The sequence below is a fragment of the Ammodytes marinus genome (assembly GCF_949987685.1).
Source record: "Ammodytes marinus genome assembly, chromosome: 6".
In the NCBI taxonomy this organism is placed as follows: Eukaryota; Metazoa; Chordata; class Actinopteri; order Uranoscopiformes; family Ammodytidae; genus Ammodytes; species Ammodytes marinus.
The window spans coordinates 8,076,883-8,090,433 of NC_137235.1; the positions used below are offsets into that span (position 1 = coordinate 8,076,883).

At 40.1% G+C, this 13,551-nt stretch overlaps 1 protein-coding gene across 1 annotated transcript in view; it reads left to right on the forward strand.

The window, feature by feature from the left end:
* Nucleotides 1-7,365, forward strand: part of LOC307251424 (uncharacterized protein) — a 41,919-nt gene extending 34,554 nt beyond the window's left edge. The window contains exons 45-66 of the mRNA XM_080028795.1: nucleotides 87-194; nucleotides 312-365; nucleotides 479-532; nucleotides 627-680; nucleotides 767-820; nucleotides 938-1,045; nucleotides 1,162-1,215; nucleotides 1,348-1,401; nucleotides 1,535-1,588; nucleotides 1,807-1,860; nucleotides 2,284-2,391; nucleotides 2,485-2,538; nucleotides 2,672-2,725; nucleotides 2,811-2,918; nucleotides 3,414-3,467; nucleotides 3,573-3,608; nucleotides 3,718-3,771; nucleotides 4,244-4,547; nucleotides 4,961-5,073; nucleotides 5,239-5,307; nucleotides 6,075-6,308; nucleotides 6,398-7,365. Coding sequence (XP_079884921.1) covers nucleotides 87-194; nucleotides 312-365; nucleotides 479-532; nucleotides 627-680; nucleotides 767-820; nucleotides 938-1,045; nucleotides 1,162-1,215; nucleotides 1,348-1,401; nucleotides 1,535-1,588; nucleotides 1,807-1,860; nucleotides 2,284-2,391; nucleotides 2,485-2,538; nucleotides 2,672-2,725; nucleotides 2,811-2,918; nucleotides 3,414-3,467; nucleotides 3,573-3,608; nucleotides 3,718-3,771; nucleotides 4,244-4,547; nucleotides 4,961-5,073; nucleotides 5,239-5,307; nucleotides 6,075-6,308; nucleotides 6,398-6,544 — 1,983 coding nt within the window. The 3' untranslated portion in view covers nucleotides 6,545-7,365. The remainder of the gene's footprint in view (nucleotides 1-86; nucleotides 195-311; nucleotides 366-478; nucleotides 533-626; nucleotides 681-766; nucleotides 821-937; nucleotides 1,046-1,161; nucleotides 1,216-1,347; nucleotides 1,402-1,534; nucleotides 1,589-1,806; nucleotides 1,861-2,283; nucleotides 2,392-2,484; nucleotides 2,539-2,671; nucleotides 2,726-2,810; nucleotides 2,919-3,413; nucleotides 3,468-3,572; nucleotides 3,609-3,717; nucleotides 3,772-4,243; nucleotides 4,548-4,960; nucleotides 5,074-5,238; nucleotides 5,308-6,074; nucleotides 6,309-6,397) is intronic.
* The last annotated feature ends 6,186 nt before the right edge of the window (nucleotides 7,366-13,551 follow it).

Consider the following 13,551-nt stretch of genomic DNA (forward strand, 5'->3'; position numbering starts at 1 on the left):
CCTTGACTTGACAATGTCTTGAAAATAAATAGATAGATCCTCATTTCGAAGTCACTTAGACACTCACCCTCCTGTGTGTGTCCCAGGGTGTAGATGGAGAGGTGGGGCCCCGGGGCCAGCAGGGCATGTACGGTCCCAAAGGAGACGAGGGACTGCGCGGCTTCAAGGGATCGAAGGGACCAATAGGGTTACAGGTCAGATGTGCACACAGCTGTCAGGGTGCACACCATTGAAGTTATCCCATATAATAGATGAACTTGAAGCTCCTCACTGTAATCCTTCTTATTAACTTGTGTGTGTTTTTTCCAAAGGGCATGCCTGGCCTTCCAGGAGAGAAGGGTGAGAGTGGACATGTGGGACTAATGGTAAGCTTATATCTGCGTCCCCTTTTATGATTTTACATCACATTTTTGTCATTCCATTTACACAAACTAATAAACTGATGTCATTTCTCCCGCATTTCATAACTGGGTTTTAGGGTCCGCATGGTCAAGTAGGCCCAAATGGACCTCAGGGACCTATAGGGGGACAGGTGAGTCTCACTTTAATATTCATGCTTCCTTATTTAGTCCAGCACTTGTTTTGAATTTCTGAAAAAACACTGCAACGTCTTCTGTGTTGTTCAGGGTCCCATGGGTCGACCTGGAATGGTAGGACAGCCAGGGGTTGGTGGTGAGAAGGTAAAGACATTTGCACACATATTGTATGAAAATAAAAGACATAATCTCTTCCTAGATCTCTTACACAAAGTCTCTTTCTCTCTAAGGGTGAGGATGGCGAGGCAGGAGACCCTGGTTCAGTTGGTGTTTCCGGAAGGCCAGTGAGTTTGTTTGCTACGTCTTCAAACTTGCTCCAAAAGCATCATCCCACTTTAAATCTCCTCTTTTATTTTTCTCCTCTGTTACATCACTCACTCCTGTTGTTGTTTCTTCTTTAGGGAGGGAAAGGAGACCACGGGGAGAAGGGAGACACGGGCAAGTCAGGAGCAGCCGGTCCTCCAGGAAAAAGGGGCCCCACAGGGGAGGATGGCTCCAAGGGCAACTCAGTGAGAAACAATACTACAAACAAAAACAACTTTCAAATAGAGCTGATATACCCTACTATAGTCTCCAACTCTATATTGTATAATGTAATGATGTGACATTGTCTCTCTTTCCTCAGGGACCCATAGGCCTCACTGGGGACCTCGGACAGCAGGGAGAGGCCGGACCCAACGTGAGTGCCTGCTCTATCTATTCTAAGCATTTTATCACATTTCCATTACAATAAAACGTCTTCAACTTTTTTTCCCGGTGCAAAAGAAGTGTAGTTTATCTGTGCCCACTTTTTTCTTTATTTTCTCCTCAGGGTGTAGACGGCGTGCCCGGGACTAAAGGAGACATAGGAGAAACTGGCAAATCTGTAAGCTTCCCTCCTCTTCTTCTTCATCAAACACAATGACATCCTTTGCATCATTTGATCAATAAAACATGGAGGATGCTGTGGTCCTACAGTGCATGACTTGGTTATATAACGCTTCTGTTACATTGCTCAGGGACCCCCAGGAGCGGCAGGGGAACAGGGACCATCTGGAGCTCCTGGCCGAAGGGTTTGTGTGTTTTCCTTGTTCATGTGTCAGTGCCTGGCCTGCATTCAGAATCGTTCATTTTCTCTCTCTAGTAAAAGGTTACTCATTCTGTCCTCTGTCAGTACGAGGTTAAGGGGCATTTTTCTTGAAGCATTCTTACAACGCGTGTTTGTTGTTTGTGCTTTTCTGCATTTGAATGACGGATTCAGGTTAACATGTTTTAAAATGCTGTTCACCAGGGCCACTTGGGAAAACCCGGCAAGGAAGGAAAGGCAGGCCTGAAAGGAAACAAGGTGAGGAGTCTAGAAACAACTCTTTACAAACCTCCTACGATGTTAATTCAACAGTCTCGTTTTTTTTCCTCTGATGATCATAAATAACATGTAACAGCAAACAAGACAAGATGAGCCAAAACAACACTATTTTTATATAGTTATTATTAACACATTTGCACCAGTCGGATTTCCCCCCAAAAAGTCACCAAAAAAATTAACTCATCGTGACGCATTGGTGGTCTCTCTTCATGCACTTCCTAAAAAAAAATGTACGCGCAGCAAGCACGCGCTTTGGCACTGGTGTCGTGAAAACACTGCCGCTTTAATCCAAAGGTGCAGCTAGAATCAACAGACAGTCAAAGTTCCTCGTAGTTACTTTAATAATAACACCTGAAAACACCACAGCTTCTCAAAGGTCACCCTATTCTCTGGCTGTTTCAGGGTGCCACTGCATTGGAGGGTCCCGTGGGGAAGACTGGGCCTGTCGGTGCCCAGGGACACCTGGGGAAGCCTGGCCCTGAAGGTTTGAGAGGGATACCCGGCCCGGCAGTAAGTCACACAGACAAGAATGAAGCAGTGGGAGTGGAGCATAAAAAAAGATGGAGGCCCAATTTTTTCCATAATTTTGTGTTTTTATTTTAGGGAGAGCAGGGTTTGAGTGGACCACACGGCCAGTCTGGACCCCCAGGTCCAATGGTAAGAGGACAATGGAGGAAACAATACTATTGCAAATTTATTTCAAATTAGGACCTTTAAATACAGTTTTAGTAAATAAGTTTTTTTAATGTACCTGCCATATTTCAACTTGTGTTTGACGCCATCTTATTAGGGACCCCCAGGGTTACTAGGACTAAAGGGAGACCACGGCAAGAAGGGAGACAAGGTGCGGGCATACTTTACAAACCTTTAAATTCACTCTGACCTTGACTTCAAATAGACTCTATAACTCATGTTTGTCATGTGTGCAGGGTCACGGTGGTCTGATAGGTCTGATAGGGCCACCCGGAGACATCGGGGAGAAGGGAGACAGAGGACTGCCCGGAAACCAGGGACTGCAGGGCTCTAAAGGAGATGAGGTGCTGATAATGTACACTAACACATACACACACAAGCCTGCATTTTCCAACCCGTGAGTTGGTAAGTGGGCCCAGCTTTTATGTTAAGTTTGTGAGTGTATGAAAAAATTCAGTTAGATAAAAAGAATTTGGTCAATTACATTAACACTAGTTACAGGAAGTAGTTGGGGCTGTAGGATATATACAGTATGTACGTATATAGAAAAATTATTTGATAGCATAAAACAGCCGAGACATTTTCAGGTGAACTTGAACTTTCTCAATTTTATTTTGGTATGTTAGGTGTAATTAGATTTGATTAGAGTAATGAGTAATTATTTGATTAATTGTGTTTACCAAACTGAAGAAGCAGTAAAGAACCGTTGTGCATGTTCTCAAGCTAATTTTAAAGGAACCAGTCTTCTTTATACACAACAAACAGACCCAAGTACTCCCACTTGTAGAAGTTACCTCCTGTTCTCTTTGTCTGACGGTTTAATTTCTCTTTGATATCAGGGTCCAAATGGTCCAGGAGGATCCTTTGGCCCCCCTGGTCCCACGGGTCTGTCTGTGAGTACACAAGACAGTACATGCATAAACATATATCACCATTGTTAGCGACACGCTAAGTGGAACATTGCTCATCTCACCTTTTACTCATTCCCTCTTTTTCAGGGTGGTATTGGTCAAAAAGGCTCTAAAGGAAACCAGGTAACTGTGATGAAGCTTGTTTAATTGTATCTAATTAGTCAGTGCTATCATGTTGGAGCTTTGCAGCTCTGCCAGCCTAAATCGAACCCTTTGTTCTGTCTCTATTTAGGGTCCAATTGGTCCCAGAGGAGACCCTGGGCCTGCAGGACATCCAGGACCACCAGTAAGTCCCGCTCACACAAATAACCATACATACAATAATCTTTAACATACAATCAAGAGTAAAAACTTCCCTCAATCAAAAAAAATAAACTGCAAAGCCAATATCCTTTGGCCAGTATACAGTAACACAACACAAAATGAAATGGGATAACATTTGCTCTTGTGATGAGTGGGACTAAACCTCAAGGCCGCTCTACATGTCCTATGTTTATGATTTGTCACTCTCCATCAAAATATTATTACTATTTTGTCATTTTTATTTGCTCAATGGATCCTATTAACTTTTATTTTTTTCAATTGCCATTATTAATGAACATGAATTCGTTTGTATCTTTATTTTACTTTGCATGTTATTGTTGTTGGTTTTTAGTCTTTTCATCAAAGATTGTATTGTGCTAAGTGTATACAGTCTGTATTAATAATAATTTTAAAAAATATATTAAAAAAAAAAACCTCCATCTCGCTCTCCACAGGGATTGCCAGCCGTTGGGATCGCCCCTCTGCCAGAGAGAGGACGCAGGAGGAGAACACACACCTCGGTGGACGGGGCTGCACTAGAAGAGGAGGATGAAGAAAGGCTGGCGATGGATAGAGGAGAAGAGGATTGGTTGCAGGCGGACCAGGCGGAGCAGGAGGGCCAAGGCATGGAGGAAGTGTTTGCGTCTCTGTCCTCTATGAAGGTGGAGGTGGACGGTCTGCGTAACCCACAGGGGACCTACCTCAGCCCCGCACGCACCTGCAAAGAGCTCTGGTTCCTCCATCCCGAGCTCCCCAACGGTACTTTAACAGTTTTTTTGTTTAAAAAAAATGTATTTATCATTTTCACATACAATACAATATTGTCCAAAGGATAACAATGGCTGAAATGTAGATAATCAAAGGGCACGGAGAATGAAAGTAACCCTTGAATTAAATTAAACAATACAAATGAGGTTATATTCAGAAATTAAGCAATTCAAATTGATGTTAAAAAAGGGAAATATATTTTTTTGTTTCTCTGGCCGTGTGTTTGTCACAACTGCAGTTTATAATTCTGTCTGTGTGTGTTTTCTATACGTCTACCATCATTGCTATCCGATGATTTTATTGATTTTTTTTTTTTTTTTACTGTTGTTGACAGTGGTTTCGTCCTTGTGTTTTTATGACTTCTCTGCCCTCTTCATCCTTTCTTTCTCTCTCTTTCGCTCCAGGTGAGTACTGGATAGATCCCAACCAGGGTTGCCATAGAGACTCCTTCAAGGTGTTCTGTAACTTCACAGCAGAGGGAGAGACGTGTCTGTACCCGGACAAGAAGTTCCAGTCGGTTAGTATTCATGCAGAAACACAAAACCACCCACACTTTTGTCCGATCTGTTCAAACCTAACTCGATCCTTTCGCCAAGAGCTGAATTAATTCTTATAACGAGATTCAACATTATTAGTATTTTGTATCGGTGTCCTGAAAATGAAACTGTTTGTTTGTCATCAGGTGAAGTTAGCAGCCTGGAAAGGGGAGAAGCCCGGCACCTGGTACAGTAAATTTCGAAAAGGAAAACAGGTATTGTGGATTGATTTTTTTATCAATGTATTCCAGGGTATTTTTATACAACGCTTTGTGGGTTAATGACTTCAAACGTGAAATAAATCACAATTATAAACACTACTGCAAAAGTCAGACATATTTGGATGAATGCTAATTAGCAGCATTGGTTAGCTATAAAAAGGCAAACAGCATTTTATTAAATGTGTTTTCCAAAGCATAAATTGCAACATTAGGCAGAAGCTGTTGTTCCAAGTACCAACCATTTTGCTTCCTGTAAAGTTAATCGGTAGAAGCAAAGTTCCCATTTTGGCACGGCAGAGACTGGAGGTTTGACGAGTTTGTGAATCCAGCTTGGTTAAGTGTGAAATTGGTTGTTCAGAGTGTTATTCCCCTGGTTACTGAACTGCAAAAGAGAACGGTGTGTAACTGTAAGTGCGTGTTCTGTGAGGGGCACATAAAAAAAAAGCTTCTACTTATCATGGCAGTCTAACCCTCTTACATGGCATCTGAGGGGGAAAAACACCTTTCCTTTTGTCATGTTAGCTGGGTGAAGACCTGGCAGACTTCCTGGCAGAGTGGAAACATTGTGTGTCGTTTAATAAAAGTAGAAAGTAGAAAAAAGTTCAATTAGGCAGCCATAATCCAGTGTATCAATTACTACATCTGGTTTTCCCAGAGCTAAATAGAAGATTGAATGTCCACCAATTAACATGTACATACCTTCCTTTTTGAGTAGGCTACTTAATGTTTGTTTATGTGTGAATCTGGTGCTCCCCCTCCAGTTGTCCTACTCCGGGTCGGACGGTGTTCCGACTCACGTGGTGCAGTTGACTTTCCTTCAGCTGCTGAGCGCCACGGCCAAACAATCCTTCACCTTCCACTGCCTCAACTCTGCTGCCTGGCTGCAGGCCGCCACACACAGCCACGAACACGCACTGCGCTTCAGAGGCAGCGACGGAGAGGAGATGACACACGAGAACACGCATTACATCAGCGCGCTGTACGACGGCTGTCAGGTGAGTAACACGGATAGGCAGTCGAAGTGTAAACAAGCGCGCCTACATTTTTTTTTGTGATTGTACGATTTGTGTTTTTTCTGCCGTAGACGCGCTCGGGGCAAGAGAGGACAGTGTTGGAATTTGACGCCCCGCTGTCCAACACGCTCCCCATCGTCGACGTTGCCGTGCCTGATTTTGGAAAAGGGAACCAGAAATTTGGTTTCCAAGTTGGCCCGGTCTGCTTCAACGGTTAACCAAGCAGGAGGCGGGGGATATTACAACAGGAGTAATTTAATAGGAAAAAAAGAGCCATGGAAACTTTTTTACATGCAGGGAGAAAACTACATTCAAGACTTACGTGGTGCCACATATTTATAAGTTGATTTACCTACAACAGTGTTCCTCCATCCAAAAAAAATCATTGTTTTATATGGACATTTCTATTCACTCAGACTTTCCCTATATCAAAGTCATCATCCTATTCATCTCATACATTGGCACAACTGACTCACATATTGTGTTTTCAGGTGCAGTGCAAATATTTACATACTGTCAACCAAATCCTGTGTTTATCAGTCATTCGTCTTCGAAGGAGTCAGCGGTGCTCTCAGTTTCAACCATGTGTATTCATACATCTATTGATCTATGCACTTATTTCCCATCTATACATTCTCAAGTCTACAACCATCAATCATCAGTTGAATCATGTTGATAAAAACTAAAAAATCCGTAATTTTGCAACATTTACGTTGTTCTGTGTTATCATCAAACCTCAATTTGTTTAATTTTTTTCTTTGTCTGTCTGTTGTCGTCATTTTGTTGTTATAATTATCAACAACATGTTGTTATGTGATGTATATGAGAGTGTGTGATGTATATTGGAGTGTAATTCATCACGGTGCTATTACATGGCTCCTTACAGGAGTACATTTCTTTGTATAAGGGAACTGGGGCAGTGCATTTTTTTACATTGTGAAGCCGTGTTTTATATATATTTTCAATTTTTCAAACCAAACTGTGGTACATGATTGCCTCAAGGTCCTTTTATGCATAGTTGTGTGGGGAAGTGACTGAGTAACACATTTTAATAAAAGTACATAATGTACATTTAAGTTAACTTGATTTAGTTTCATTGAATGCATCTGCAAAGCAAAGCCAACAGAGGAATTGTTTGAGCAGCAGAGACATCTTTTCCTTCTGATACCCCCTTTTTGTTTTTACCTTGGTTACAAGTCAAGTCACTTTGATTGAAAACAAGTATTCTCCATAGCTGACTCCATCTTTAACTATACATCAAAAGGTCAAAGTTTTAACTGGTCCTATTTCACTTTAGTCTCTAAGCTAATTTCTTAAGATTGAATGTACTAGCACAAATGAATGAAAATGAAAAACACTATTCCAGCTAAACATCATCATGTTAGCACTGTCATTGTGAGCATGTTATCATTTACCTTAAACCCTCTCAGAGCCTCTATGGCTGTAAACTGGTCTTGTTAGATCTTCATTTGATTTATTGTTTCTATTAATCAATAATATATCATGTTTAAGATGGTTATGGTAAGCTTGACGGGCACATACGTATAAATGCATGTCAAATAGAAGAACGTTAAAAGTAGAGTGATACAACCCACCTAATGGCCGCTTAAGCACCTTTATTGTGCAAGGTCAGAAAAATAGGTTTTGGCCCCAATCCATTAAATACTTTTTTGTGCGTGTGCTACAGAAGCCGAGAAAGGCCGTGCTTGCAATTATTTTTGAATACCCATTAATAAACCCGTTATTTCGGGGAAAGAGCATGATATAATTATGGGAATTTGAATTGTATAAGGAATAAGAGTAAACAACCTTTTGTTTTCTTGTTTTCAAAATAACACACGTTTTCATGAGATCGCAAGATAATAGAGATTAAAGAGATAATATTATTTCATTTTAAAAGTGATAGCCAACCTTTTGTTTTCTAATCATAATGAGATACTTAACTTGTTATCACATCATAATTAACTTGTTGAGAGAAAAGTGTTTTGTGATCTCCAGATCTCCGTGGTTCAATATTATAAGTGAACAACCTTTGTTTTTCTTGACATCATGAGATATAAAAAATGCAAGCATGGCCATTCTCTGCTTCCAGCACCCAGAAATTACTTGATTTCATAAATCAAAAAATAATTGCCTAAATAACCCTTTGCATTTTTCTAGGCTTCACATATGAGTCAAATATGATTCCTAAAGTTGTGGCAGAGAGCTGACTGTGTGTGTGTGTGGGGGGGAGGGGGAGTGGTTTGTGTTTGTGTGTGCCCTCCCTGTCCCAGTCCTCCTCCCTCATTCACCGCTTCTTGACCCTCATCTCTCCACAATCTTTTTTTCTCTCCTGTTCTTGTGTCTATCCTGACATCTGCAATAAATCTAACAAGAACATTTTCCAACAATGCTTAAACTTTAATGAGGAGCTGCCGATAAACACGGCTCATGCATGGACTCTTAAGCTGCTCATTTTCCAAGCAATTAAATATAGATGGTGTGGAATGAAAGTCATCCACATCATAGTTAACTACACCCGGAGCATGGGAATTTGCATGTAGCCTACTGTTTGAGCTTCAACCCAACCGTGTCAGGAAGGCAGTTGTTCATTGCTGATTAATATTTTATTCCTGTTCAGTTAGTGTCTACAACGATCATGTGAAGACAAGAGAAAGGTAAAAGGAGTCGTTGTGGGTCTATGTCTCCTTATCACCAACGGTTGGTGTGTTTGCAAATGATAGCAATGTTGGTAGTAAAATATCTCGAGAACACTTGGATGAAAAAATCAGGGTGTAGGCCTACACATTCAGGTAACAAATAATCATTTTGGCGATTTTCTGTCTTCTACCTATTGCTATCAGTTGGTCAAATGTTCATGCTAACATGTTGAGAGCTAAATGTTTCATGCTAAAGATAACAAATTCGACATGGTAAAATGATGTCAAATGTCAATAGGCCTATTTAATAAAACAATATCACAATAATCATAACCACAGACTTATAGCGACCACTTGAAATGTTACATTCCATCAATACAATTAATTTATATTATCATAAACTGATTGATAATGTGGGCTAGCCCAAATCGAATCCAAGCAATGAAGAACTGAACATAAAGGTGAGTTCACAAAGTCTAACCTTTTACTGAAAGCTTGAATTTCATGCTTTTCTGTCTTTTATTTGCCAGTTTGAGTTTCATTTTCATGATTGGTTGCCTCTGTTCAGAAACCATCTAGCATAATAACAATGTGGCGTTATGTGAAATTCGGAAAACAATGTTCCAAATTTAATTTAATTTTATTGAAAAACATTTCTACATTCTTCAAAGGAATAAGTAAATGATACAATTTTGAGGTACTGTCTGACTTCCCAATGCAAATGTCTTTATTGTATGCATTTATTTTGTTTAGCCAACAGTCCAAAAAATAAGTATTTATGATAAATGATTTACATGATAAAAAGAATAGCCACACATCCTCACAACATAGGGACTGGAACTTGAACATTTATTTAATAATTATTAATATGTGATATTCAAATCATGTCATCAGTCAACAAATCCATTTACTCAAAATGTTACCCTTAAAAGTATTCAAATGACAACCAGCAATACAGTATATTCCAGTACACTAATGGATTTATACACACACACACACACACACACACACACACACACACACACGCACACACATTAAGAAACTGTATCATCCTTTTAACCAACTCCTCCTCCTCTACACCCCCTTTCACTTTTTCTAAGACAGTTGTCCTCTCCACTTGGCGCCCGAGTGCCTCTCCTCAGCATGCAGCCAACACTAGGAGTGTGTTGTCCTTCCATACAGCCAGAGGCCATCCAGTCCATTCCGGACACATAACCCAGAGGCTATAACTAAAGGGGTGTACAGTCCCTAAGTAGTACCTGAGGTGGGCGTTGGAGTGAGTCTGAGGTCACAACGTATGTGTTTTTGTTTTGTGCGCCTGCGGTGAGCCAAACCTGGGTCAAGACTAGGGAGACCTGAAGGAGATCAAAGGATGGTGATGGGTCTACCTGAAGTCCTTTGGGTGCTACAGCTGCTGTTTACTGTTGGCTCCTGTAAGGTAAGAAGACTATGGTCCCTCCCCACTTACAACTCCTGAACTCTGTGTAGGAGCCAAAAATAGGATTACTATTTTCCATTTTTTTTACATAATATATCCAGGGATGAAGTTGACGGAGACTCATTTCCATTATTAGCCTATAGGGAGATGATAATATTCAACTATGAATATTTCTTCTGGACTTCAAAGCACAGAGAAAGGTTAGTTTAGGGTTAGTTATACCCACTTTGGCAAACAGTTTAGCACTTCTTTTGGCTCTTTTAATTCCCAAATATCCAAAGCCTGCATTTGTTTGGAAGAGAAGTGTATTTATATCTACCCCACCACCCACACACACACACAAACAAAATGTCTTGTTCAAAATGTCTAATTGCTTTCGCCCTGGAAATTTCTGAGACTTTTCTACACTTTGTCCAAAGAAATGAAATGTTTCACAGATTGACAGCATAAAAGGGACTAGATGAATAACATATTTTCTGCCAGAAAAGCCCAGGCCAGCATCTTCAGAGTATTCCTTGTAGTTACTCATCATCAAATAACATGTATTTTTCTAGATTACATATTACTATGATATTTTATTTCCTAGAAATGAAACGAGAGAACTTTCCGAGCGAGTGACCATTAATACCCTGAATGTGTTTCAAACCGCTCAGTTGTCATGTCGGTTCTATTGTGCCCCTCCATCCCTCGTCGACTGTGTTACCCATAAGTGCAGCAGATTGAAATATTAATGAAAGTTCAATGTATTCGCTGAAGGCCTTTTTATGTATAATCCATGTGTATCCTGGGGGCTCTTCACTGACACAGGGAAATATGAGCATGTAACCGCTGATGAGAACAAAGGCCCAATAAAACATTTAGCTTCGGTTAGAACGTCGACACATAAACGCTCCAGGCTTGAACTGCAAAACGGATGTATTCTTTTGTAGTCGTGTTGTTGTTATGAGATCCTCGTGTTGTTATGGTGCCGTGAGAGATGTTCTCACGAATCAGCTGTTTACACTAATGGCCCTCAGGGGGTCGTTGACATCCCAGGCCCTCCACAACAGGCTAAAAAAACATACTTCAAATTATTTCATTAGCTTTAAACTTTTCCTAATTTTATGAGAAATACTAATAAACATGATTTTTTAATTGTTGATGAGGAAAATATGCCTGCCACAAAAAAAACTTCTCTTTGGTGTCTGTAGTTGTAAAATGGTTAAAAAATATATTTTATGTTGCCCAGCCCGCAACATCTAAAGAAAATCCAAATAAGTCTATTAGGATTTCTGCTATTGTAGTTTTATAAAAGTAAGCACTTAAATGAATTTGCTGGGGTCTATCTGACCCCACACATAAGTGATGTCACTTTGTACTGTATATTTCTCTTTCAGTGAACTACTTTTTAGCAAACATACTAAATAGCATATAAATCATGAAATATTATTCATTAATATAATATATTCATTATCAACAAGCTTTAGAGCCATTTCTGTATATCTTAAGAGGAAACAGGTACGCTTTACATTCTCTTCTGAACACTTGGTGTTAATACAATCACATTAAACATATTCCTGTTATTAGTATTAATGAATCACACACTTTAATCTATAGAATTTAATCAGATAGGGCAAAATAAAACAGCAAATCATCACAATCAAGGATTGCTGGAACCATAAAATTACTTAAAATATTTGTCTTTTATAAAGATATCTGCCTATATTTTATTTGTAATTTGGTGATTCCATACATGGACAAAAGGAAAAGATCTCTGGCAAGCAGGAGTATTCATTCTGTTTACACATGAAAAGTGATACAATAAAGTGTACCCAAAGCAATCAGTATGTAGACAAAAAACAGTATCTTAATGGACACTCTTCTCCCACAAAGCAAAGCACAAAGGGAACAGAAGAGCTGCTTACAGCTGGAACAATGTGACAACAGCTCAATGGGGGAAAAAAATATATTTGCTGTGACTTTGTAAACTTTAATTTCCAGTGCCATTAAAAAACTGCTTAATGCATTTTGTATGTAGGCCAGGCCTACAAAGATAATATGTCAAATCCAGATAGTATGAAGCTGTTGTATATTACGCATACTGTGTAAGTAAGTATATACTGATTTACCAACAAGCTCCTTTTGATCTGTAGTCTCTGGGCAGAGTTAGCACACAGGCCGTATTTTATTTTGGGAGTTTTTTGCTTCCATGGAAACGCTGCAGAAACAGATTAGTTGAAACATCTTGTGAACATATTATATTTTGTCAGAGGTTTTGGATCAAGTGTAGTGAGAAATAACTCGCCTGGGAGGTTGGGCAGCCACATGGTGGCAGTGTTGCCTCAGTTTGCTGTGCACATGCGGTACACACAAAAACACACACACACACACACACACACACACACACACACACACCGACAATTCAGAGCATTGTGCTTTGATGTAGGTTCTTCTATTTAATCAATATAAAGGAAAGGAAGGGGAAATGGACAGAGAGGGAAATAAAATCTATGTGTTCACTGAAATAATGATACAAAAGGGAAAATGATATGACAGGAAAATAAGGAGGAATGGATTGTGGGTAAGAAAATGGACAACAAAAGTGTAAAAATAGGTTACATTTTCAGTGGGATTTTGTTTGTCTTCTCTTTTCTACATTTTATGTTATTTGCTCGTTAATTTAAGACAATATTGCTATAGAGGAGAATGTGCTCATGTTATGAATGAGATGAGAGAAAAAGGGGAGAGCATTAGTGAGAGAGAGAGAGAGAGAGAGAGAGAGAGAGAGATGGATGAGAGTGTCTGAGAGAGAGGGAGAGAGGGTGGAGGAAGGGAGTGTGGAGGAAGGGAGAGGCAGAGAGTGAGTGGATAAACGAGAGAGCAGCTTTGGCTCAGCCACAGCTCCTTACTGCCAGGCGAAGAAAGCAGAAACGCACACGCAGCTCAGTGGAACCCAACCAGCTGGATGTTTGGACTTGCTGCGTCTTCACATGGAGGCATCTGGAGCGGTTTGTGCTCCAGGATTTATTCTCTAACCTGTGGCAGGTGTAGGAGCGGAGACTTCAGCAGTGGGACCATCCCGGCTCTGGGTTTTATCGCTGAACACTGACTTTGGATACTAAAGCTGAAAACTAAATTTTACCTGTAGCATCATGTCCTGTACGTTTTA